This window comes from Gymnogyps californianus, chromosome Z (genome assembly GCF_018139145.2).
Source record: "Gymnogyps californianus isolate 813 chromosome Z, ASM1813914v2, whole genome shotgun sequence".
NCBI lineage: Eukaryota > Metazoa > Chordata > Aves > Accipitriformes > Cathartidae > Gymnogyps > Gymnogyps californianus.
In genome coordinates this window covers 68,825,401-68,851,635 of record NC_059500.1, presented here as the reverse complement: position 1 = coordinate 68,851,635, position 26,235 = coordinate 68,825,401, and the positions used below count along the sequence as shown (strand labels likewise).

Here is a 26,235-nt window from a genome sequence, read left to right as displayed (position 1 = left end):
ATGGCTTAGACACTTTCAACAGATTAATCAGAAACCACAGGAATATGGGTACAAAGAGATTGTAATTAACAAATTTTAAGAAAAATAAAACTTTTCTTACGCTTAATCATTATCCTTCCTGAAAGTTGCCTGGAAAGGAGAGCACTAGACATGCATGGAAATAAAAAACAAGAATAAAGAAGTGCTTCACAGAACCAAAAATATTATTTGATGCTGAAGCTGACAGAAACATGTTAAATCAGCCTTTCACACCATAAAAAAAAAAAGTTTTTGCTGATCATAGCCTAATGAGAAAATGCTGATTTCTTTCCCTCTAGCAACAGTGAAAAATTGTCTTTAGCACATCTGATATTCAAAGTCATAACAAGTATGACCTCTAATCTCCTGATCATACCAAGTTTTCTATTCTGTCTCTGTATTTATTAATCAGGTGGAATAACCACTGAAGCACATCAAGCCAATACCAATTGGCTTAAAATTCCCAATAGAACTCTTACACAACATATTTAAACTCGTTTTTATATAAACTGTTTGTTTGGGTTTTTAACCCTTCCCTCCTCAGCCCCCTCAAAATAGAAATACATTAATGACAGGTTTCTTTCTTGTCTCCGATTCCTCTGAATTGTTGAAAGAAAAATTCAGCGTTCTCAGAAAACTTCACATTCATTTAGCAATTTTTGTTCTTCTTGTGTCTGAAAGTCTAGATGATGTCTTGAAGTGGGTGGTTGGGTGGCCAGCTTAATATAACTCATCTGCTTCTCCCCCTTCCCATAAGCCTCCTGGCAGACGTCTATATCGGATACGTTTGGTTAGCGTATGTTCAACCTTGATGGAATCTGATGGAATCCATCACAAACAGCAATTCATTTCTACTTGTATGATGGCTCAATTTAGTCCCTTAAATCTGGAGTTTCTTAAAATCCCAAATTAGTTCTAATTTTGAATGAATGAAGCACATCTACTATCACATTTCTGTAAAATTTAAGACCAGAAACATGTACAAATAACTTTTCTCAATGCATGAACACCAGGAGAAACTGGGTGCATACATAGCTCAGTAAAATCAAGGGATAGTCTACTTCGGTGTGCACGGGTGGGGGGGACACAGAAGTCTTTTGTAATTGCTGGTGGCAAAGGCAAACACAAAGCACATAACCCCTCCTAAATGCCTGACAGGAGGTGACCAAATACCACAGCATCAAGAATGTGCTGCTGTCCAAGCCAGGAAGCCTGTTTCTCAGCTGGCCTCACCCCAAGATGTTACAAAAGCTACAAGAGTTTTCAAAATACACAATTTAAAAAAAAAAAAACAAACCAAAAACCAACCCAACAGTGCAAAGCAACAGAAACAAAGATGTATAAGAACTCACCTAATTCACTTAAAAGAACAAGGGAGAACCATGAGACATCAGTATAACTTCCATCAGCCTGGAATTCAAATAGGCAAAATTTTGGTATAAAAATGCAAGTGTCTATTTTGAAGGTACTGTGGAAAAAAATTGGTACCTGCAACTACTTTTATTGAGAAATTTAGTTTACCTAAAAGACTAATTGCTAGATGTGTTTGTACCTTCATTTGCAGCTCTTGATGCTCAGAGTGTTTGAGAAATTCAGCACTTTGAGAGCCTGGGGGGCACAAGTGCTCCTTAGAGCATTGCTTACACAGTCAATTGGCTACATACCTCCCCTGTTTTGATCAGGAATACATGCCAGCTCTCCTCTTTTCTTTTCCTCGCTTCTTTCAACAAGAAGAAAAAACGTGATACAATACATTTGACTTATTCCAAAGGTTAACAAAAAAGATAAATGTGCCTGTTTTCTATAATAAAAAAACCAAAACACTTGTTTAAACATGAAGTTGTTTTGAGATTTGTTTAGCTATTGTCTTCTCCAGCTTAATCACAAGTGGCAAACTAAGGAACTTAGTATCTAATTCATGGGAACATCAATGGGAATGCATTTCCACACACTGGACTTCAGGAGTGTAGGTTTTCTATAGAGCAATTTAACACCGTTTTGGAAAAAAACCAGAAGACTAGGTGACTTTCAAATAAACACCAGGAAACTGTTTGGGAGACAGAAATAAAAAAATACTCTGTGGTCCTCATCCATTCTTTTATCATCTTCTGCAGCCTGAAAAATCAGCATGATTTGAAGCCAAGACAGTCTTGGTATTTCTTGGTTATCTCCTTTACTTCTCTTTAAATCCTCACTTTCTTTACTGAATAATTCTGTTCCACAGCATTTGCAGGGAAGGATGCTGCAAGAGAAGACTAAAATCTGAGCTACTGATTCAAACGATTACTCCAAAATTCTCACTGCAGCAATAGTTACAAGGCTGCAGCTTTTCAAATCTCAATATTTTGACCACCTGAAAAAATGCATTTTTTTCATGTCAGTAGGCAATTACTCACTTTGTGAACTTTTTGTAATATTTTCAGTTTGAATGTCAAATCTTTCTCATTTTGTACTAGAAATCTCCATCAGAGATGTTAATAGCACAGAAAACAAATTATTGCTTTAAGACACATAAATAAAAGTATATATGCATATAAATTCCTTGAATCATGCCTAAAATTCTCTCTGCACCATCTTTTCAGTGATATAATCAGGTGTGATTTAAAATGTAGACTGATAAATCATTGATCGATTAACACATCTTACACACAAAGCAGGGCATAAGAATTATCATTAATTTATTGTACACATTAGTACATACAATGAAAAGTTAAATCTAGAGTATTTTAAATCCTACTGATTTGCAAATTCTCATGACACAGGACATGAGCACTGTTAATGAAATATACTTCAAATGCACAGTATATCGGACTTTCTACAAATTGTTGCAGAAAAAAACCCAAATTTAGCTTTAGGAGCAAACAGAGGCTTTCCATCAGTTTTCCCAGCACACTGACTTCCTGGCAATCTGCAGTATCTACTGATCAACCATGGACTTGCTTTAGCTTGTTCTTCTTGAATGTCATATTTGTTCTTAACATATGTGACAAGGATAAAAGGATTTTTTTTCATTGAAGATTATATTTACATCTGCGATGAATTTCTGAAGCTGAATGCTGAGAAAGCTTATGATACTCGTTCAAGAAAGTATCAATTTAGAAAGGAATAAAATCTAAGAGACAGATAAAAGAAAAACAAATTCAAATCTTCCAGCACAATGTTGGGTATAGGTAAAACTGTCTGAACAGCAGTCAGCAATAATTTGATCTGCTATGAGTTTTAACCACTTAACATTCACTACTCCAGCAATGAAGTGCCAAATCTGAACCCACATAATTAGAGGTTATATATAAAAGAAAAGCAACCATAGGAAAAAAAAAAAACAAAACCACATAGCTAAATTAACTATTAAAAAAGTTTATTCCCCTGAAAATCAGAAGCATGTTAACTAAATGTAAGAGGAACTACCTTATGAACTCCCTTCTAGTCCAGTCTATTCCAGTGCTTCTCAAATCATTGTAAGATGGTCTGCACAACAGCTGTATAAATGTTTTGTTTTTCTGTTCTGTCTTTTAATAAACACAGGCACACACAGAAGCAAGGAATCAAGTACAATGAAGGGAAATAAAAACAACAAAAGACCAATGAAGTCCGAGGGTGGCCTTCTTTTTGGCAAACTAAAATTACTGTGGCAATGGTGTGCAAATGTTTCTAGGAGCTGCTTTTCCAAATCAGTACTAGTAGTCCCTGGATTTCAATACCAATCCGTCTCTGACTTGTTCTTTAACCTTCTATGACTGGCGTCATAATAGCCACCAAAGGGCTTTTTAACATTGCTGAATACTGAAGCAGAAAAGGCATTAAACACTTCAGCCTTCTTTGTAGTCTGCATTGGTAATTTTACTCTCTTCATTGAGCAGTGAAGTACCAACGTCCTTGGTCCCCCAGCCCACTATGTAGGTACTCTTAGAAAGATTTCTTGCTATTTTCAGGTCTTCTTTATTTTGTACTGGGCTGCAGATTTCTGAGTTTGTTCTTATGTGCTTACGCTTTTTTGTTTGTTTGGGTTTTATAATGCTTAGCCTCAGACATCTGACCTTGGTCTCACTTTCTGTCATTTTTCTTTTCTGTGTTTGAGATTGCAATGATTGTGATCAAGGTCAAACTCCTACTGCTCTTCCAATGCTTTCTCCACGCTGGAAAAGTTTATTCTCAAGCTCTTAACACAGTCTTTCCCTAACTTCATTTCTTCATAGCTATACCTTCCAGAAGCCTTCATCTACCAAGTCTTTCAGCTCAGGAAATCAGTATTCCTAAAAAGCATTCCAGATATTTTGCGGTTTTCCCTTCTATGTTTTCTAAAGATCATGAGCTTGCATTTCATATTTAGTCTCCCACATGTGTTCACTCAAATCTTTCATCTAAGGTTCCTTTGGGAAAGGATATTGTTATGTCTATACTCTATAATTGGGTTATCTAAATTCAGATCCACAAGCATCTCTGATTCAGGATTTAGCCAAAACCTAGACATGTAAATCCAATCATGCAGTCAAAAGCCCTGACTAACCACCTAGATGTTTAAGATGCAAAGACTTACGTACTTATACTATCTATTTATATATATAACAAATATTTTGCATATATTATACTAACATATTATATACATATTGCCATCCAGAGGGACCTTGACAGGCTTGAGAGGTGGGCCCGTGTGAACCTCATGAAGTTCAACAAGGCCAAGTGCAAGGTCCTGCACCTGGGTCGGGGCAGTCCCAAGCACAAATACAGGCTGGGCGATGATGAGTGGATTGAGAGCAGCCCTGAGGAGAAGGATTTGGGGGTGTTGGTTGATGAGAAGCTCAACATGACTCAGCAATGTGCGCTTGCAGCCCAGAAAGCCAACTGTATCCTGGGCTGCATCAAAAGAAGCGTGACCAGCAGGTCAAGGGAGGTGATTCTCCCCCTCTACTCTGCTCTCGTGAGATCCCACCTGGAGTACTGCGTTCAGCTCTGAGGCCCCCAGCATAAGAAGGACATGGACCTGTTGGAGCAAGTCTAGAGGAGGGCCACAAAGATGATGAGGGGGCTAGAGCACCCCTCCTATGAAGACAGGCTGAGAGAGTTGGGGTTGTTCAGCCTGGAGAAGAGCAGGCTCCGGGGACACCTTATAGCAGTCTTCCAGTACCTAAAGGGGGCCTACAAGAAAGCCGGAGAGGGACTTTTTACAAGGGCATGTAGTGATAGGACAAGGGGTAATGGCTTTAAACTGAAAGAGGGTAGATTTAGATTAGATGTAAGGAAGAAGTTCTTCACTGTGAGTGTGGCGAGGCACTGGAACAGGTTGCCTAGAGAGGCTGTGGATACCCCCATCCCTGGAAGTGTTCAAGGCCAGGCTGGATGGGGCTTTAAGCAACCTGGTCTAGTGGAAGGTGTCTCTGCCCATGGCAGGGGGGTTGGAACTAGATGATCTTTAAGGTCCCTTCCAACCCAAACCATTCTATGATTCTATGATATTATGGCAGCTAGAATTCTACTGTCACTTATGCCAAAAGCTTCTGGTAAGGTGGCAGGACTAAGCAGCTCAGTGTCCATCCTGTGCCAAAGGGGATTCTCAAACTAAACACTCCCCCACTGCAGATCCCTGGGACAGCCCCTCAGCAACCATCCCCGGAGTGCACACGGAGTCATCACTGAGCAATTAAACAGTATCGAAAAAGGCTATAGCAACACAACACCTCAGTGGTTACACCATTTGCACAGAAGGACCTCAGTTCTGTATCCTTTTTGGCCTCAAATCCTGATCTGTGCTTTCCCAGAAACACATCCTAATGAAAAGTCTGTGCCCAGCCCAAATCCAGAACCGCTTCCTGTACAAGGGTTCAGTTTAGAGTTCCATGGCTGGGGCACCAGGCCCAGGCGGGCCTGGTTACCTTCCAGGTAAGGAAAAAGATTCTTTTAGATTATTTTTCCACTTTAAAATAGTACTTACAGGCTTTTTACAGTAAACTGTCACTGTGCAAAAACCTTGAAGAATTCCTCAGAGCAGAGCTATGCATCTGAGGAAAGTTTTGCTGTTCTTAAAGCACTTGGAGGAATAGACACCAAAAAAAAAAAAGGTTCATTTTCCAGTTTCCTCAATAAAACACAGTGCCATGATTTAGCACAGATAACAGGATACAAATAGCTTATTTCAGTCTGCTTCTGTCCCTTAGTGCAGCGCAGTTCATTGTACCTGAGATAATGGTGCTCGCTGACGTCGCTATGTTGTTACTAGGCAACCAGAGATAAAATGCAGCATTTAATGATTTTTATTTAATGCACTTTTATGAGAAAGTACACTCTCCTTTTTCCTCCCCTGATATTATTTGAGGTAGAAATGCTGTTTACACAGGGAGATATATTTAGCCATCCTCTGCAATCTGAATAAGAAAATTATTCAAACTGGATATTCAAACAGCCAGTCAATAAATAATTCTAAACATATTGACTATTACCACTATCAAACACTTATATCATGGCAGTGGCTGAGATCTCAAACCACTTCACCAGGGACAAGTATTCAGTAGGTCTTACAGCAGAGAATAACAATGGCAAGAAAACAGACAACAGCTTAGGGATGTTTGGGGCTGTTACGGATGTTTATGTACTCCTCCATCACAGAGAGCAAGAGCCCAAGCCTATATCATCCTTCACGTCTCCTGTGCTGTCATGACACCCACACCTGGCAAGGTCACACCATTTTTTTTCCTGTGGCTTTGGGTTGCCTCGATTCTCTCCAAAAAAGAGGCACCATCACCAAAAGCTGTCCCTCCTGGTGGGGCTCTGCTCACAGGAGCCTCTACAGGAAGATGCACATCTTAGGAAGTGTCCTAATATCACAGCCCTTGCCCTAGCAGTCTAGGCACGCATCCAGGAGACCTCTATGTAACTCAGAGCTGCTGCGCATTTCATTTCCCTTCACACAATTCAACGGGTCTGTTGAGGGGCTTGACAGCAGTGCCGCCTGCTGAATTCAGCAGACATGTCCTTCATTCAACAGAGAGTGTTGGAAATGTTACCACATATGTAAGACCACACAAGCCCTCAAGTTTCTTCACATGCCAAGCCCTCCCACTGCACCTTTACAAGGGCTGGTGGCTCATATATAACTTGTGACCGCTGAGTTCCTTTTAGATCAGCTGATTTCCCAACTCTCCTGTCTTTGCAATAGGAGCAGGAAAGTGTTTATAGACATGAAAATCAACCGAAAGCCTCAGGCTGAGTGCATGCGTGAGGGCTCAGGTCCAAACAAAGCTACAGCTCTGACTGCATACTTAATTCCTGCAAGTTCTGCAAGATGAAGTGAGAAGCAGATGAACAGAGAACTTTTTTTAAATGCAACACTGTAGAAGAACTAAAAAACAAACAAACTCCTGCATCATTTTGCTTTCACATATAGATAAAGCCAAACTAACTAATGCTGCCAATATTGGATTATTTAACATTTTTCTCTTCAAAGGTTACCTTCCAAATAACAGGAATCATGCAATTCAGCTGAAAACTTCTTTTTGACCCTTTATACTGGTCATCTTTAAATTAAAGTAGAAATTTCACTGGACTCTGCAGTTGGATCTTTATAGACAGTTATCTGTGCCTCCGCATACATCCTTATTATCATGAATGTTAGCAGGTTCTACTTCCTGTCACTGAGATAAACAAAAGAAATACATGTAACAGTCCAAAATATTTGTGCAGGTCAGTAAACATCTCTTGCATTTCATTAGAAGTTTACAATCAATGTATTTCTGATCCCAAAAAGGGTACTGAACAGCTACTCTGACCATTCGCCTAGCCAAAATAAACAAGGCTGAGGATCAGACACTTTAACGTGAAATTTGTTCTAGGGGAATTTTAAAAATCAGTAACTTTCCACTGTGCACCACAGACATAACTGGTAACAGTACAGCCTGACTTCCTCCTCCTTCAGAAGCCTCTCCACGCACAGCCAGCCTCGCTCCTCACAACACGGGAGAGTTTTTAAGCAAGCAATAGCTACCAGTTTGTGGGTTTCTGAGGTGGGGTTTTTTTGTCTCTACTCTTATCCTCCACATCCGCAAATGCTGCCAAGTTCTCCCACCTCTGAATTGTTACAAAAATTAAGTGTCTGTCCATACTTCAGCTAAGAGAGTGTAAAATGCCACACTGACTTAAAGTAGAGAACAGCAGCTTAATACATTAAAGAAAAAAGTGTCTTTTACTGTGTATGCATGTCAGGAGATTTCACAGCTCCACGGTATAACTTCAAAGGACAGGTTAACAAATGCAATTGATTCCCAGTGCACTACCCACTTTCACCAAGTTCACAGATACCTTGAGATTGGTTTTCCAGAAGTTTATATTTCCCTTGGTATGGATCTTACCATGCCAAGTGCCATTCCATATTTTCATCAATGATCAGAAACTAAAATAAATCTGGGGGAAGATTGGTGAAATAATAAATCCTAAAAAGGAAGCAGCAGTACCAGACACAACAGGTAAACTGGGTCTATTCAAACATAACATGTTTCATAACAAAACACAAAGTTAAGACATCTGTGATCAAGAAATACCTGCCATACTTACAGCATGCATGTTGGAAAACACTGAATACACTTTTCCTGAAGTATGCCGGAAACAGATCAACAAGGTGTAAGCAACTAACACTGTAGGACCCCCCATATAATGATCAGCAAAGAGTACAGGTATGCAAACAAGGAACCAGCAGGACTAAAGAGTAACTCTACTTTTCAGGTGACATTAGTGGCAGCAGTGTTACAATGCTGAAGACACTCCAGATGGTCACATTTGTAAAGTTTCAGAAAAAAACAGAGCAAGAAGGAGATGGACATAAAAAGGATAGGAAAGCTGAAGAAAATGTTTTACAGTCAGAATCATCCAGACCTCAATCTGTTCATCACATCAACAGCTCTGAGAAGTCACTCAGTGGGAAGGAAATGCCAGCTTCAGAAAGGTTTTTAATCTAGCAGAAAAGAGTAAAAGCACTCGATGGAACCTAAAGCCAAACTAATTACAGTAAAAAGACATATTTATACCCGTGAGGATGATTAACCACTGGAACAAGCACAAACAGAAGGATGGGTTTTCCATCTCTTGTTTTGTTTGCATCAAGGCAGGATAACTTTCTGATTAAACCTATCTTCCAAAATTCAAGTTATACTATGACTGAATGTACTTACTGACTTAATAGTGACATAAGTGAATGGTGTAGCATCCATCCTTCTAACGTGAAGTTTAACAAATTAAGTTCTGTTCCTGAAAAAGAGGTTGCTTCTAAAGGACTGGATAAAACTAGATGTATACAAATAAGCAGAAAAGGGAAATAAATAACCCATCAGAGTAGCTACAATGAACAATAACTCTCCTTTTCTGTGCATTCATAACATTCATTTTAAAGGAAAAATTTCAGCAACTCAAAAATCAGAAACACAGAGCCTCTAATTTTTGCTAGTTACCTGCCTCAGCTTGGTGCTTCGTGCTAGACAAGCAGATGTTGGCAGCGTAAGTCTGGTTGCATAACAGGTACAAAGCTCCACGTTCAAAATCGCGATGGGAGTGCCAGACTGAGAAACTACAATCCTGCAAATCCCAATCGATCACTGCATGACTCTGAAGACAAGTCTGACCTGTAGCTAGTTTGACGGGAAGGAGCAGGGATGGCTTCAAATCTCTACTTCTAGAACTGTCTGCTTAAATTAAGTTAAATGGTCAGTGGGTTAAAAACAGAAACAGAGCTGGGAACAGATACCAGAATTCAGAAATCCCTGCTGCCAAGAGAGTATCCAAATTACCACCCTACACAAACTTTTCTCTTCTCCCTGTAAGTGGGATTGAGAATTTCACCATTCAGCCTTGAACAACACTAACTAAGGAGTCAGGCAAAGCTCTTCTCAGTTGCCTCAGTTCCCTAGTGATTAGCTCTAGACAGCTGCAGTCTGACAATGCTCAGTACTGACTATGTACTAAATGCCATATTGAGATATCGCCTTCCAATTCCCTGGATTTGAACTCTTAAATCCAAACACAACATTCTGAATTCCACTTTGGAAGAAAGACACTTAAAAGTTAAGCCAATGAGGCATTGCATTTGGCTCAAAATATCTATTTGTCCTAAATCTCTAGTTATACCTCTTCACTCATTAATTTGCCCATAAAAAACTAGAGTTGTAAAGTAATATTAGTATGCCATCTTGCAAAAAGCTTGTCAGTTTTTAAATGGTATTGAAAATGCAACAAGACTCATGGTGGACACAGTTCACAGCAGATCTACTAAAGACTGTTAAGTAGAATTATAGCAAGAAGGATGTCACATAATTGCTGCTCACTGACAAGAAAATTCTACCTTATCACACATGCATAGAAGAGCAGAAAGAGAGAATGAGATGGAATGTAGGTGGAAGGCTTTGATCTACTTAAATTCTCTAAACGCCAGACTGAACAAAGTATGAAGGGCAAGTGACTAGAAGGAAAGGGAATGATGAAAGATTCGTTATTTCATTTTTAAATGGAAAAACATTTTAAACCTTTCTTGAAAACCAACTGTGAAAATTCATGTACTGTTGCTGAATTGTCACTGTAAGTCGTGTGACAAATTCTACGGTATTTTTTGCCATAGTTCTGTAAAACACAAAGAAATAACTCAAGTTCCCAAATGTATTATCCAGAGACGTTTATATAACAAATATATTTTCCAGATAAGATTTTACCAAAAAAGAACCAAACCCCAAAACAAAGCCCAACCCCCAAACAAAAAACCAAACCAAAACAAAAACCCTGAAGAAACACAAGCCTCTTCCATTTAGAATTTACTAGAAATAGTCTAGAAGAGTTTGTCCTGATCTCACTGTCAAACCATATTTACCTTTTATTAGGCATATAAAAAAAACTTACCAGAGTGATGAAAAAGCTAATAGAGCAGTTTATCTTTTAGATATTGCTATGCCTTAGCAACTCTCCAGTCACCAATATATTTCCAGTGTAGGCTGCTCCATGTTTTTAAACATTACCGTTTTGGACAACAAGGAAAAAGGACAAAAAGATTGGAAGAAAATTCTAGATCATCTAGTCCATCCTCTTTTTCAAGGCATAACCAAATGTCTGTATCTCATTCTGGACTGACATTTATGTAATTTATTAAATTTTACAGACCGCAACTATGATAGCTCCATGATTTGCCCAATCTATGCTGCTATGTACTTATCCTTATTATCAGGAAGTTTTGCATAAGGTCTTACGTGAATCTTCTCAAGCACAGCCTACGCCTACTGTTTCTTCTTTCACCCACATATTATTTTATTTAACAAATTTGAAGGTTGTTGCCGTGTTTCCCTTTCAAAGGCTGATCACAACAAACATGAAGTCCTGGCCAGGATCAGATGAACAGTAATAAACTGAGGAACCATGGTGAACTAATCACTAAAACAGAGCATAGTGTAAGGAGTAGGCAACCCAAGGAGACAGGTTAGACCACCATCCCTGCTATGAAATCCCCCAATGAGTCAAGAAAAGAACTCTGTCCCTAGAATATCATGCAAAACAAAGGGATTTGTTGACTACAGGGTTATAGGGCTTACTATATTTCAATTCCCTACCTCTACCACAGTTGTCTTGGCAGCTTTGCACATAGGTTGGTTGAAGTTTCTTGCAGTTTTCCTGCAAAAGAAAGGAAAATAAGTACATATTAAAAGCTGTAATAGTACGAGGAAAGACTTTTCAGAGATAAGCTACTACAAGTATCTCTGTAATATGAACATCACAAATCTTTTCACCAAATAGCTAGAGGACTAATAAAAAAATAGGAGGGAGGAAAAAGTATTATGGAATTGTGTAAGACGCATATGAAATTAAATCATATTTTGCTACATTAGACTTTACATTTATTACAGCTCTTTTGACTTTTAATCAGCACATTATTCAATTGAAATTGGATATGCTACTGATATCTTCATTTATTAGATCCAAGAGCAGCAGAAAGATGGCCTTTGTACAATGTACCTTCCCATTATTTCACTGCACAAACAATGAAATTAATCTCCACAGGGGGGCCAGCACAGGGCCTAAAAACCTCTCAAGTCCCACATATGCCTTCATAATTCAGACTAGGACTTGGAATAGCACTTTGCACAGTAGTAAATTTAATCCAATTCTCTTGATTAAAAAAGCTGTGCCAGTTTCAGCACTCTCTGCAAGACTCTGGCATTCATCCTAAGTATTCCCATGCAGTATTTCTGTAACAAGGAAAAAGAACCTCTGTGGAATAAAAGTAACACATGACATGTATAACTGTGCTGGGATCTGCACCGAGATCCTAGTAGGCACAAGGAAAAACAAGTGACCTGTGTCAGCCCCCCTCTGTATTTTTCAGAAAGCAAACAAAACTGTGTGTCATATTTAAGGATAATGATGTATATTTTAGTGGGGTTCCACTGATAGCTTCTCAGCATTTTTCTCTTTTAAAAAGTAGAATTCTTGAAAATTTTTCATCAAAATGCATGAAACTAGGGTTCAAAACAAGTCAAAACCTCCTTTCCCCCGTCCCCTTTCCACAGAAGCATTTATTTTTCTGACCATCCTTATTTCCCAATGCCTTCTCCTCCTTTCTTCACCCTTTTGTGTGATGACCATGCCTAGTGCTATAGCCATGCTGAACTTCGGGATGCTGCTGCCACCTCGTGGCTTTGGGGGAGGGTAGGGAACTGAAACGGCCAAATCCTGAGACTACCATGAAGTTTTAACAGGATTTCTAGTCCAGAGACCTACAGAATCAAAGCTATACCCAAAGCTATACGTATCTTGGGGAAATCCTGTTTTATTGGCAATACACAGCAGCTGTGAAGCCTCTAACAGAGGCTACAGAAGGGACAATATCTTTTGTCCGTGGGTCTTCTCTGTGGCTGCGTAAACACAAAAGCATGCAAGAAGAGGAAACCATAAAAAAAAAATGACCTGAATTTATGTTCTTCTCTTAGTGCACGAATACAATACTAGGTAGTAGTGATTTAGGGAAAACTACCCTAAACTAGGCAGAGTAGAAAATGAGAAGAAAAATAGAGTTACAAAAGCTGAATTAAAATAGCAGGGGAATGGATACAGATGGGGGAAAGCAGATGTGGAAACAAAGAATTCAGTATTTCATCCCAAGTGACTACTTTTCTGCACCAAAGACTTTCTCAAGATTGTAGTGGCTGGTCTGCCAGTTAAAGAAACTGATATAAAATTATTTTTACATAGAGGAAAAAGTTACAAGAAAACATTTCAATGTCAAATTAAGGAGAGTTAATGGGCTTGATTCTGACCCTATTTATAAAAGCTTATGCAATTTAGAATGTTCTTGCGTTAGTAAAGTTGTTTCAGAAGCAGCAGTCTTTTAGAAGATCAAAGGTCTTATTTCTAAAGAACACATCATCAGAAGAAGAAAAAACAGAAACACTATACTTATTTTCCAACACAGAATAATGTTTAGGTTTTTGGAGTATGAAATCCAGAAACTAGCTAGCTAAGTTTGTCTTTTTATTTTAAGATAGCTTTCTGGACATCTAGACTCAGCAATGTCTACAAAGTCCATTGTTCCAGCAATGGATTCCTAAGCTGACCCAAAGGCATGACAACAGCTTTTCTCCCAAAGGCAAAAGATAGCAAACTAGTTCATAGTAGACTAAACCAACAAACTACATCCACTACGTACCTAATGGTGCAGAGATGAAGGGATACCTCAGATATGAGCTGAATTTACGTATTGCAGAACCACTTGAAATACGAAGAGATGACCTGACATGACTGTCTGTGACAGCAGGGGCCCTGACTCAGGTTATCCCTTCAATGTCTCTGTTCTTTTGTGAAGAGTGTACTTTCACCAGCACCAAACCACACCTCAACTTGTAAAGTGGAAGTATACTGGGCTAGAACAACTCCAAAGAATGGTACCAGGTGAAAAGGGAGGGGAGCCAAAGGAGGTAGAATATCCACAAAAGCAGTGGCACTCCCTGCTGTTGTCCCTAACAAGCAAAGCTCCAAGGAGACACTCTGTTCTGCTAAGTAGAACTAGTACATGCATCAGACTAACAAAGCGAAATGCCCATATATGCATCCCTTCAGCTAGCACAGGAAAAAAGTGGGATTATTTCATTATGTTTGAGAGAGTCTTGGATTATTTGTCTTGGTAATGGTGGACTATACCTAAGAATTATTATCTACTGGGCCAGATACAGGTCTTGTTAGGCAAAAGCTGTGGTGCAGAATAGTACACTCAGCTTAAAGATGCCTGGAAGGAAAGCAGCCACAGCATGTTGTATGGAACAAAAGAGCTAGGGGACACAAAATACCATGTAGAAAACCTTGTTTAAAAAACTGCTTTCTAAAGGAGCTGGTGCCACTCCAGATCCCCAAGAAAACAGTTTAGCTTCATGTATGAGAATAGACAAAAAAACTCATGCTGGCCTGGGGTCCAAATAAGTCTACCTAAAGTACATCCTTTAGATTTAAAAAAGCGCTTAGCTTGAGGGTGATTAAGTTTGGCAGACACCTACTCCATTCCTATTGGCTCCACAGATTATCAGAGTTACGGGAAACACACTATAAATAGTACCACACTGCTGTGAAAGCAGTGGCAGATGTGAGTAAACACAGAGCCTATGTCTATCTAGGCATACATCAGCAAACAAAAACAGAAGTCACATAATAAAAAAAGTATGGAAGGGTCCCACTGGCAGTGGTGAATACATACTCAATATGTAGCATGATGCCAAAAATACATTTTCATTCTGTAAATCACAGAAATATTGCTGTCATATTCTACTCTATTACAATTTCCTTCTCTGTTGTCTCCCGCAGGCTATGAGATGAGCCTATCTTTCTCTGTTCTAGGCCATCAGGTAATCTGTGTCTCATCCAAAAACAGAATGGGTCACTGGTTATTATAAGCAAATTGTTTTAAGCTAGCAATACTCTACACGGAATAAGACACTGGATGATGATGTTTCCATCTTTGATTAGTTACAGTTGAAAGAAGGAATCAAGATTTTTAGGTCTCCACTCCAGATGGAAGTAGTATCTGGTATCAACTGTATCGTGTGAATGTGGGAGACATATGAAGACTTCTGAAAGGAACAGGAGGGAGAGGGAAAGGCATAAAGAAAGACCAACAGGACATAAAGGAACGGAGGGAAAAAGGGAGAACACAACCAGTCTGTTTCTGTGGAGAATGAAAGAATTTTTCAGAGGTAAGTAAGCATCAGTAGACAGATATGGGGTAAAAGCTCAGACAGTAGAGGCTCAAGATCAAAGAGAAGCCCAAGGGGAAAGACTGTTTCCTGTATTCCATGTCCCAGAGCCTAAGGAAAGTAGTTTAGCAGCCATTAAATTCATGTGCACACACACAAGAAAGTTCAGTTTTCAATCAGAAACCATCCTGTCTCGCCAGTGGGCAAGGCAGGATGTCAAGAGTTGGGTAAAATAAAAAATTCTCTTAGTTTTCAAGCATTTTAATTTAATCTTATTATTACATCTGTAAGATATCTAGATAAAAATTTATGTGAATATATGCGTATATATACATATATACACAAAGAAAAGCATTACTTTATCGGTATTATTTTATCCATATATTTTTCAGTTGCTTTTTCAACTCCTCGTTTGTTTTAATACATACAAAGACAGACTGCATCACTCAGCATCTTCTTGTAGTAAACTGCAACTGATTACCATAACACTTACCTTTTCATCTGATAGCCATAAAACAAACAAATAAAAACCAGATGTTAAACATAAGCAAACCTCTCCTGCTTCAGTTCAGGACAAACCAGAGCACAAATATAGCAACTCAAATAAATGATGTTATCACTAGTGCAACACCCAAACTTTTCACTACAAAAGATGTTTAAATTCATATGTTGCCTCTCCCTACACCACTGAGATCAGATTGACTTTAAACACACTTTCCTGGGGACAGAATCAAGTTTTCCGATCACTGACTGCCAAGGAGACTGACTCAGCTCCCTTCTCTTCTGACATACACGAACCTGCACTTCTTCGGTCAGCCTTCAATTGCACAAGGAAAAGGACCCAAACTAACATGAAAATTGAAATGAACAGAATGTCACCACATTTCTCCACAGTCATCACAATGACTTTGGTCTGCTATGTCTCATTTTTAACTACCAATATGTTATTTCACAGCTATGTTCGAATTCTCAAAAGTCATTAGAACAAGTAATTATATTTTGGTGTTTATAGCAGTATAATTTGACAGTAGGGAAAGGCAATATGAAAGAAAGTGAAATCAGTAAAACATTATTTTGTCATCACACAAGAGACAGGATTCTCCTTCTCTTTCATTATCTAAACCATTAAAGGATCTCTTCCCACTGGTAAACAAGTCATACCTGAAAATGATGTTTCCTGCACGATCAGCCTTCCATGCCTTCACAAGAGCAAAATCTCCTGTAATCGACTTCTCCAGAATAAAGTGACGGCCATCAAACTCTCGCACCTACAGAGAAAAGTACACTATTGAGACGTAGGTTTCTTCAAACAGATCTCCCATGTAAGACTTATTTATGGGGTTAATTTTACAGACTATTATATTCAGACTTCTTCTTGTACTACATGAAGTTTTATCTGAAAAACTGTAGCTCAACTGTATAATAAGAGAAGCACGGAAAGGCTGTAAACCCCAGTTTTATTATAGTGTCTCTGTTTAGTGAAACAGAACGAGAATCAGATCCATATTCCTGCTGCTCCATCTACTGGAATTAGACATGCTTCTTCCTGCACATCTACCACCTAACCAAAAACTGAAGTGCTAAAGCAGAACTGTTGAAAAAGTTCATAATCACTGCCTACTACCAGAAACCTCAAATCTAAAATGAAGTTGATTTGAGACAGAGCACTCAAATCACATCATCTGACATTTCATTTGGTTTTCTCTGCATTTATGATCAATATTTGTAATGATATTGTGCCTGAAGCCAGAATATGTAACTGACAAACAGCTAGTATTTTAATCCTATATAGAAACATGAAACAGCATTTCTCTTAACAATGTAGAAGGTTAGAGTATAGACAAATACTACTTGAGAGCTATTTAAAATTTCTGAGAGGAGGAGGAAGTATGACAAAAGTGTATCAGAAATCAGTTTTTCGGTCCTGTAAAAGGAGATCTGAGCTTTTCTAAAATGACACTTGCATTCGAAATGGATTTGGAGAATGGATCAAATCATGCTAGTCATGTTATTAGCCCCCAAAAGACTGAGGAGAGTAAGAGAGACTTTTCCACAAATGTTAAAAGTAGAAGAAAAATGTTATCAAAATTATAAGCTATTTAATAAACAAAACATTCCTTCAAATGGTAAAACATCATAATGACATATTCAGTAAGAAAATTAAGGAAAAAAATTACTAAGTTAATGATTAGATACTGAAAATAGCCATGTATAAAATACACAAAAACCACAGGGGGGTGGTGAAATTACCTTTACCCCAGAGACATTCTTTAGGTAGAATTTAATGCCATTTGCAGCTTAATTGGAACACACAGCGTTAGCCCCATCCATTTCTTCAACTACAGTTATGGCACTGAGAAATCTCTTCCCTCCTCCAAATTCTACATCCAATTTCAATACAAAGCCCTTGCTTCTCACTTGGAAGCCACACTCTTTTTATTTCTTTGAAATTTCAAATACTCAAAACTAAATTGCATTTCAACTGTTGGCAAATGCGTTTCCTGAAAGTTTGTGTCAACTGAGCTCTTTCCTGTTTAACAGGAAAATGTCCCATCTCTTCTAATGCTAAAGCTTCATGTACAGCTGCAGGGCTGCTTACTCCATACCACAGTATTTAAGGAGAACCTGCTCCACTAATAGGAGGTTGTTCTCAATCCGTACTGTGCACTCCAGTGGCCCGGTACAAGATTTTGTTTGAATACACAGTGAACCTGGTCAGAGAACTGTCGAGTGAAGAGTAACTCAGCAAGGTGGGTTTTCACTTGGACCAGTTCTTGATGCTAAGTCACCCTAGAGTTGTAAAAACTTTTCTAACACATCACAGAGGACAGAAGTAAGCAGTGGCAGGAAAACTGATGTGTCTGGTACCACAGACATCCTGTTAATCCAATATACCAAAGTTAAATTTGGCCAGGAGGTACTTATATTACTGTTTATCTTGGAAATATATAAGAAATTCAGTTTTCAAAGCAGATGGCTTCCTAATAACAAATTGACATCTTACCTCTCTTGGCTGGCTGGCAATGGCAATGGTGCCATCTGTGTTGTATTTGATAGGTGCACCCCCTTCCTGCACCAGTGTCCCATAGCCGGTACTGGTGTAAAATGCTGGGATTCCTGCTCCTCCTGCTCTAATACGTTCAGCGAGTGTACCCTATAAGAAAACATATTTAAGAACCAGTCATTTGAGAACAAATCAAACTTCGATGAATGGCTTGCTTGAACTTATTTTTATATCCTGTCATTTGCAGCTTTTCCTTCTGAACTCAGAAGATGATCACATCTATTTCTTCCTCTCATTTCAGCTCTCCTTTGTGGGATTGGTACTGGATATGGCAAGAAATGCTTCACACACGGCCATAAATTGCCCAAGAGCACACCGTCACACAACTCCCTGTCAACTCCCAAGCCCCAGCACTTTGCTGTGCCTCCTCTCCTTTGGCTTGTTTCCCAATCTATTACTCTGAGTACAGAGTTCTTTTTCTCTTTCCCACCTGGCTACATACGCTAGAAGGTTCTTCTTTTATAACAGTCCTACATATTTATGTTTCATTCTCCAACATCTTAAGAAAAACTTCATACATCACTCCAAGTTGAAACAGCCACGTACAGCAGATCGAGAAAAGAGGAGGGAGTCCAGTGATCTGGGTCGCCCGTGCTAAGAATACCAAGAAGCTGACAGAACAGTATTTCTACTCCATTTGACCACCCCATCTGCATTCTGCTCTATGTCCAGCTGTACCACAGATATTAACAGCCCAAATTCCTCATCAGCCTTAATTATGGACTTATGGCCAAAGATTCGTCTGCCTGCTTTTCATTAGTGTCCTTTCCCAATTTTTTTGGACATTTTTCTGGATTCAAAGCAAGACAAGACCATCATGGTCAATTATCTAGCTTGATGGCCTCCAAAACATAGGTTGTGTTTTCCCCAGCGTCCTGGTTTCGGCTGGAATAGAGTTAATTTTCATCTTAGTAGCTGGTATAGTGCTGTGTTTTGGATTTAGTGTGAGAATACTATTGATAACACTCTGATGTTTTAGTTGTTGCTAAGTAGTGCTTATCTTAAGAAGTCAAGGATTTTTCAGTTTCCCATGCTCTGCCAGCAAGCAGGTGTGCAAGAAGCTGGGAGGGAGCATAGCTGGGGCAGCTGACCCAAAGGGGTATTCCATACCATGGAACGTCATGCCCAGTATATAAACAGGGGGGAGTTGGCCGGGAGGCGCGGATCGCTGCTCAGGCATCGGTCAGCGGGTGGTGAGCAACTGCATTGTGCATCACTTGTCTTTTCTTGGGTGTTATTTCTTTTTTTTTTTGTTGTATTCCTTTTCATTACAATTATTATAGTAGTAGTAGTAGTAGTATATTTTATTTTACTTTAGTTACTAAACTGTTCTTATCTCAATCCACGAGTTTTACTTTTTTTCCTTTCCTCCTCCCTACCCCACTGGGAGGGGGGAGGGGGAAGCAGCTGCGTGCTGCTTAGTTGCTGACTGGGGTTAAACCACGACACCCAGTTATCCTGCAAGAAACACAATGACTTCTGGTAGGTTTACAAAATGGTGGCAAGAGGCAGATGCAAACCATGCAATGATACAAAGTCCTGTGTTCCAAGAAGCCTTAGCATTTCAAGATCTCACCATGACTTCTCTCTTACTGTGTAACAAGGACAGAACAGTCCCCCATTTTGCCTAAAGTCATACCAAACTTGAAGAGCATTTTCCAAAATGCTATTTTGTCTTGACACAAATATTTCAAATCCCTGCATGTCCTAGCAAGCTATTAATTCACCTTACTGTTTACCATTGCACACTGTAGACACAGTATTTTCATGCTGGATCTATATAGCTTGTCTGTGCAGTCCACAAAGCAAATTAAATGTCTAAGGAGTTCAAGGTCTTCTAGATGAAAGCATTGAACATGAAATAGGAAGAAGAAAAAAACAAATTGTGAGATTTGCGACTTTTGAAACATGAGAAGTGACAAGTGCCTGGTTATTTCCATGTCAGCTGACTGGGTATAAAAGGACCTTTTCTGCCCATCTCTGGGATTCTAAGAGACATTCCCAAGAGATGAAGCCCAAGACTCTCTTCTCCATAAAAACTTAAGACTTTTTTCCAGAGACTTAAATCTATAGCTATTTAAAGCCCAAAGGTTATGTGTGTGGCATTTCCAAATAACGTCTATACTAACACTAACACCCTATAGGCTTTAAAGTTAGAGTACTAATTTCACAAAACTAGATCTTAATAGAATGTGAGGATACTCATGATTTTAGGATCTCATTGAATTCAGGCTATTTGGATAGCTTGGCAGTGTTAAAATAATTAAAACTACGGTGCTAAAAAGTAAAGTTGTAAATACTGGCTCGTAACATTATGCAGAGATTAATTTAGTTAAGATCTAATGAACAAGCCCAAAAGAGTTGTCTCACAATGAACTGAAATCTCCTAATTTGATTCCTACCCACTAGATGGCAGACACTGCACACGCAACAATCCCAAAAGCACACACAAGCTACCACCTACACGGGAATTCAGCACTCCTTGACTTTTTTCTCCTTAAATGGGCCACAGTAGTGAGCATACTTTGTCTGTTTTTCTACAATCTAGGAGGAACTACCAAAAATCAAACATTGTACAATAAAATATACATATCTGTGTGTATATATATACTTGAAATGAATATAATGTAACAAGCCATAAAAAGAATTTACACAATACAACCAGTCAGTTCTTAACAGACCAGTTGCAGCCTACAGCCCATGATCCTAAGATGGTGTATTGGGTTTGCGTGGCAAGGTTTTGGTAGCAGGGGGGCTACAGGGGTGGCTTCTGTGAGAACCTGCTAGCAGCTTCCCCTGTGTCTGATGGAGCCAATGCCAGCTGACTACAAGACAGACCCGCCGCTGGCCAAGGCCGAGCCCATCAGTGACAGTGGCAGCACCTCTGGGATAACAGATTCAAGAAGGGCAAAAAAAGTTACTGTGCAGCAGCAATTGCAGCTGCAGAGAGGAGTGAGAACATGTGAGAGAAACAACTCTGCTGACACCAAGGTCAGTGAAGAAGGAGGGGGAGGAGGTGCTCCAGGCACTGGAGCAGAGATCCCCCTGCAGCCGGTGGTGAAGACCATGGCGAGGCAGGCTGTCCCCCTGCAGCCCATGGAGGTCCACGGTGGAGCAGATATCCACCTGCAGCCCGTGGAGGACCCCCCGCCAGAGCAGGGGGATGCCCAAAGGAGGCTGTGACCCTGTGGGAAGCCTGCGCTGGAGCAGGCTCCTGGCAGGACCTGTGAACCTGTGGAGAGAGAGGAGCCCACGCTGGAGCAGGTTTGCTGGCAGGGCTTGTGACCCCGTGGGGGACCCACGCTGGAGCAGTCTGTTCCTGAAGGACTGCACCCCACGGAAGGGACCCATGCTGGAGCAGTTTGTGAAGAACTGCAGCCTGTGGGAAGGACTCGTGTTGGAGAAGTTCATGGAGGACTGTCTCCCATGGGAGGGACCCCACGCTGGAGCAGGGGAAGAGTGTGAGGAGAGTGTGAGGAGTCCTCCCCCCTGAGGAGGAAGGAGCGGCAGAAACAACGTGTGATGAACTGACCACAACCCCCATTCCCCATCTCCCTGCACCGCTGGCAGGGGAGGACGTAGAGAATTCGGGAGTGAAGTTAAGCCCGGGAAGAAGGGAGGGGTGAGGGGAAGGTGGTTTTTTTAAGATTTGATTTTATTTCTCATTATCCTACTCTGATTTGATTGGTAATAAATTAAACTAATTTCCCCAAGTTGAGTCTCTTTTGCCCATGAGGGTAATTGGTGAATGATCTCTCCCTGTCCTTATCTCAACCCATAAGCCTGTCGTTATATTTTCTCTCCCCTGTCCAGCTGAGGAGGGGAGTGATAGAGCAGCTTTGGTGGGCACCTGGCATCCAGCCAGGGTCAACCCACCACAGATGGCAAGTGCCATCTGTCTTTACTGCATATCTGCACACAGGCAAAACATCTGGATTGCAAAATAATTTTATAAGAGCATTTAAGCATTATTCTATTCAGTATTTTAGATGAAATGAAATCACCAGTCTCCTAGAGACACTCCTTACCTGAGGTGTAAGCTCAACTTCAAGCTCACCAGACAAATACTGACGTTCAAATTCAGCGTTCTCTCCAACATATGATGACACCATGCGTTTTATCTGCTTAGTCTGAAGCAGAAGACCAAGTCCAAAATTGTCAACACTGTGTAGAAAAAGCCAGACAATACTCAGCATTTATAACAGAGTTTTGTTGTATTCAAAGCACTTAATAAACTTTAATGACTTAATAAGATAGAACAAAAGTTATCTCCCCCTACTTCAGGCATAAGGAACTGGAGACAAAAATCAAATTCCAGCTTTTAGGGGGAAAATATCAAAACTACAATTAAAATTTAGGAGTCCAGTGCTCAGACCTCATCTCTTCTAAGGCACTGAATACATCCAAAACTTCCTTTTAAAGATGTTTCACATGTAATAGCTACAAATACCAGCTTAACAAATGGTGTTACCTTACATACCTGCTCCTTTAAAAAGCCTTATTAATTAATAAAAAGTCACACATGGCACAGCCTGGCTTTGAGTCAACACCAATTTATTTTTTGTTTAAACTCTTGCTCCCCAGGCAAAAGGCAAGTGATTACTTAGCAGCTCAAGGAGAAAGGCACATTCACATTTATAGTGATAGTTTGTATATAAGGTATGAGAATATTTGTATTTAAATTTTCTTATTACAGTAAATAATTCAATTTCTTATTAAGAAATTGCCTTCTCCAGCAAAAGATACTAACACTGCATTCAAGATTTTCTTGTCTGTGTCATAGTATCAACTTAAACCGAATGCCAAAGGTAACATAAAACATTTTTCTTGTGCCACTGCTTCAAAATTCTGATATCCTAAAGACATTACTCTCTATTAGTCTTTAGCATTTTTGTGATGTTTGTCACCCTATATTGTGTACTGATGGGACAAGAACATATTTCAAGAGTCCCTGTGACCAAGGCGCTCTGTAAAAAAAGCTATTTCAATTTGAAAAAACATGAGGTTAAAATCTAAAAATGGAAATAAACAGAGATGATATTACAAAGGCATGTTTCTTTCACATTTGCAACACATTATGCAGAACGTTGGCAGACTGGTACATGTATGCGAAGCTCCTCTACTTTTATGTTGGTCTCTGCAACGTATGAGTGGAGAACTCAGACCTTCCACTCCTACTACTGGAAAGATGCCATGATCCAGAAGCACCTCACAAAAAGTGAGGTGTATCTGCCACTAGTTGTCTCAATTCAGTACGACTTAATTATCCACACAATGACTTGAGATTTCAGGATAAGAAATATTGAAAAATATTAAAAGAATCCTTTAAGAAACCAAACCCAGTATCCAGCACGCTGTAATTAACATGCACATGTGCTTACAATATATATGCATCCTATTGAAAACACCACTCCTGAAGAAGAGCTCCAAAAAGGTTTTCTATATTTTCTAATTCTATTAATTGCTTTAATGAAATATATTCCTTTCCTGTACAAATCTCACCCTTTTGGTATTCTTACACCATCATGTCTACAATATTGCTTCCTCCTCTAGGTACTGTCAGAAATGAACTGTCTTTCCACTAATGATCAGATGGAGAAAGTAATGCATCAGACTGCTTTCCCTCTATTCTCCCTCCTTATACATACTCCTTATACGTTACCCACATTAAGTATATCCCTTAACCCTGACTTTATAAGCTATGGTGACAGGGGAAAAAAGAATGTAAAGAAGACATGTATAAGTACTGTAATACAAATCTATACTCCCCACACAAAAAATACGATCTTACTCAAAAAAGGGGAAAAAAACCAACTTAAAAATGAAGATGCGATGCTGAGTGAGCTGAGAGGTATTTGTTTTGCACAATAGATCAGTGTAGATCAGATGAAAGAACCCACTGAGCCACAACCAAACCTCACTTAATGTACATTAATACTCCACCACTTCAGGATCCACGTCAGACATCTCAGCTGCGACCTCCTGGCATCCTTTCAAAAGGCCAAATTCAAAAAGTTTACTATTATACAGTATTCATTTTCAAATATAAAAGTGGTAATGATGAACCCACTTTTATAACAGCACCGCTATCCTCTCACTTGCCAGCGCCAATGTCCCACAGCATGCGCTGCAGTGCCGCATGCAAAGGGACAGGGGCTGAGCAGAGCAGTACCACCACCAGCTTTTTGCCTCCTACCACAATACTCACAATAGCTGCATGGACAGATGTACAGAGAAGACTTGAGAAAGACTTCTCAACTGCACGCATAATGAGGACTATTTCAAGGTTAGGACTATTTTAAGAAGATAGCCCACTTCCATGCATACTCAGGCGTTTTGGAAACTGCATGACAGGAAGTGAAACAAGCTTCTCTGATCTGGTTCTCTGAATTTATTCTCTGTTCTAGATGTAAAGAACTTGACTTACTATAAAAGCTTGCTCCACTTTCCAACTCTGACCTATTAAAAAAAATTTTTTAAATCTAGCTCTATTGCAATGTTGAAAGTGTTGCAGTGCCAAAGCCTTGAGAATAAAACGTGTGCTGCCTGGAAACAACCTATATTTCTAACTCCCCACAGGAAAAAATTCCAGCAGTTTGAAACTAAAAGAGCTGGGAATAGAGTAGAAAGAGAAGTCTTATGGATAAAGAAAGGGATTAAAAAAAAGAATAAAAATACAAATGTCAGAATTTCCTGTATAGGATCACTCAAAGCAGGACAATCCCTCTCACAAGAAAACCATCAAACCCTGACCTCTCATTATAAAAGGTAGTAAGCAAATGTAACAGACCAGCCAATATCTGATGGTAGTTTAATGGGCTTGTATAACTAGAGTACTGTGTAGCAAAAGTACAGAAGTTAAACAAAACTGTGCGGTGCTTTGTAGTGCGAGAACAAGCAGGGGCAGCTTAAACTGCTTACAAACTAGAGTTTGCTACTTCTGTGTATCATTCAGGTGGTTAACACTACTCTTACCATTGCAAAACTTGCAAGCTATCAAATAGAAACAGGCAGACATGAGATTTCTGCATGCAGACAACAAAATTCTGAGTGGGCATTCACATGAGAAAGGGATGGCAACAGAGGATCAACAGCATATTTGTAATGGTTAAAGAAATTTCTGCCTCATTTCACTAAGGTCTACAACCCTTCCTCCTACAGTCTCCGCAGCAGCTACCGGAGCGTATTGTCCTGAACAGGATTTTGCATATTGTGCTGCAGGATCCCATGCAGGATCCCAGATGGATACACTTGACTCCCTCATCTACTACAGGCAGCTATGTTCTCTCAAACAAAACCTAGTAATTACAAAGTTGCCTATAGAAATTAAATAGAAAGTCGCACAAAAGTTACTGTCACACTCAGCCCAAGTTGTTCTTCACTTCTTAAGTCACTCTTTCTCCTCACCTCAAGGGCAGTCAATTTATTCAAAAATAAAATTGCAGTGAGGATCAGTCACTGAGCACACAGGTCATACAACCTTATTTCCCTAGCACAACGAGAAGAGGAATTTTACCATCATAAAGTCATGCACCAAGAGGCTCTGCCTGCCTGATAATACAAAATTACTTTAATTCCCAGGTGCTTTTCATCTTCAGAGCAGCATCACAAAATCCAATTGCTGTTACGCATATGTTTATTTTAGATGGAAATTTCTTAAAAGAAATATAGTGCTATCCATCTTTTTTAAGGATGCAATCTGCATTCAAGTTTCCAGCTAAAATAAACCTTTTGCTTTCCATGCACATCAGTTTTCCTTTCATCTCCCTCCAAAAACTAATTTTGAGCACTTCAGCCTATTTTACGTTTCCTACGTTTTGTTCTTATTTTTGAAAGTCCTAAGAAACCAACATTTCACACAGCAATGAAAATGCTGTTCTTACTCCTGTTCTCCCTACCCTTTGCTCTTTACTTGACATCTCTATCCCAGAATAAAAATAAAAAACAATCTCTGGTTTA

At 39.5% G+C, this 26,235-nt stretch overlaps 1 protein-coding gene across 1 annotated transcript in view; it reads right to left on the bottom strand.

Annotated features, from left to right (window-relative positions):
* OXCT1 (3-oxoacid CoA-transferase 1) overlaps positions 1-26,235 on the bottom strand; it is an 88,585-nt gene that overhangs the window by 48,446 nt on the left and 13,904 nt on the right. The window contains exons 4-7 of the mRNA XM_050912916.1: positions 22,305-22,440; positions 18,217-18,366; positions 16,374-16,480; positions 11,586-11,646 (exon numbers count right to left, since the gene is read on the bottom strand). Of these exons, the coding sequence (XP_050768873.1) occupies positions 11,586-11,646; positions 16,374-16,480; positions 18,217-18,366; positions 22,305-22,440 (454 nt within the window). The remainder of the gene's footprint in view (positions 1-11,585; positions 11,647-16,373; positions 16,481-18,216; positions 18,367-22,304; positions 22,441-26,235) is intronic.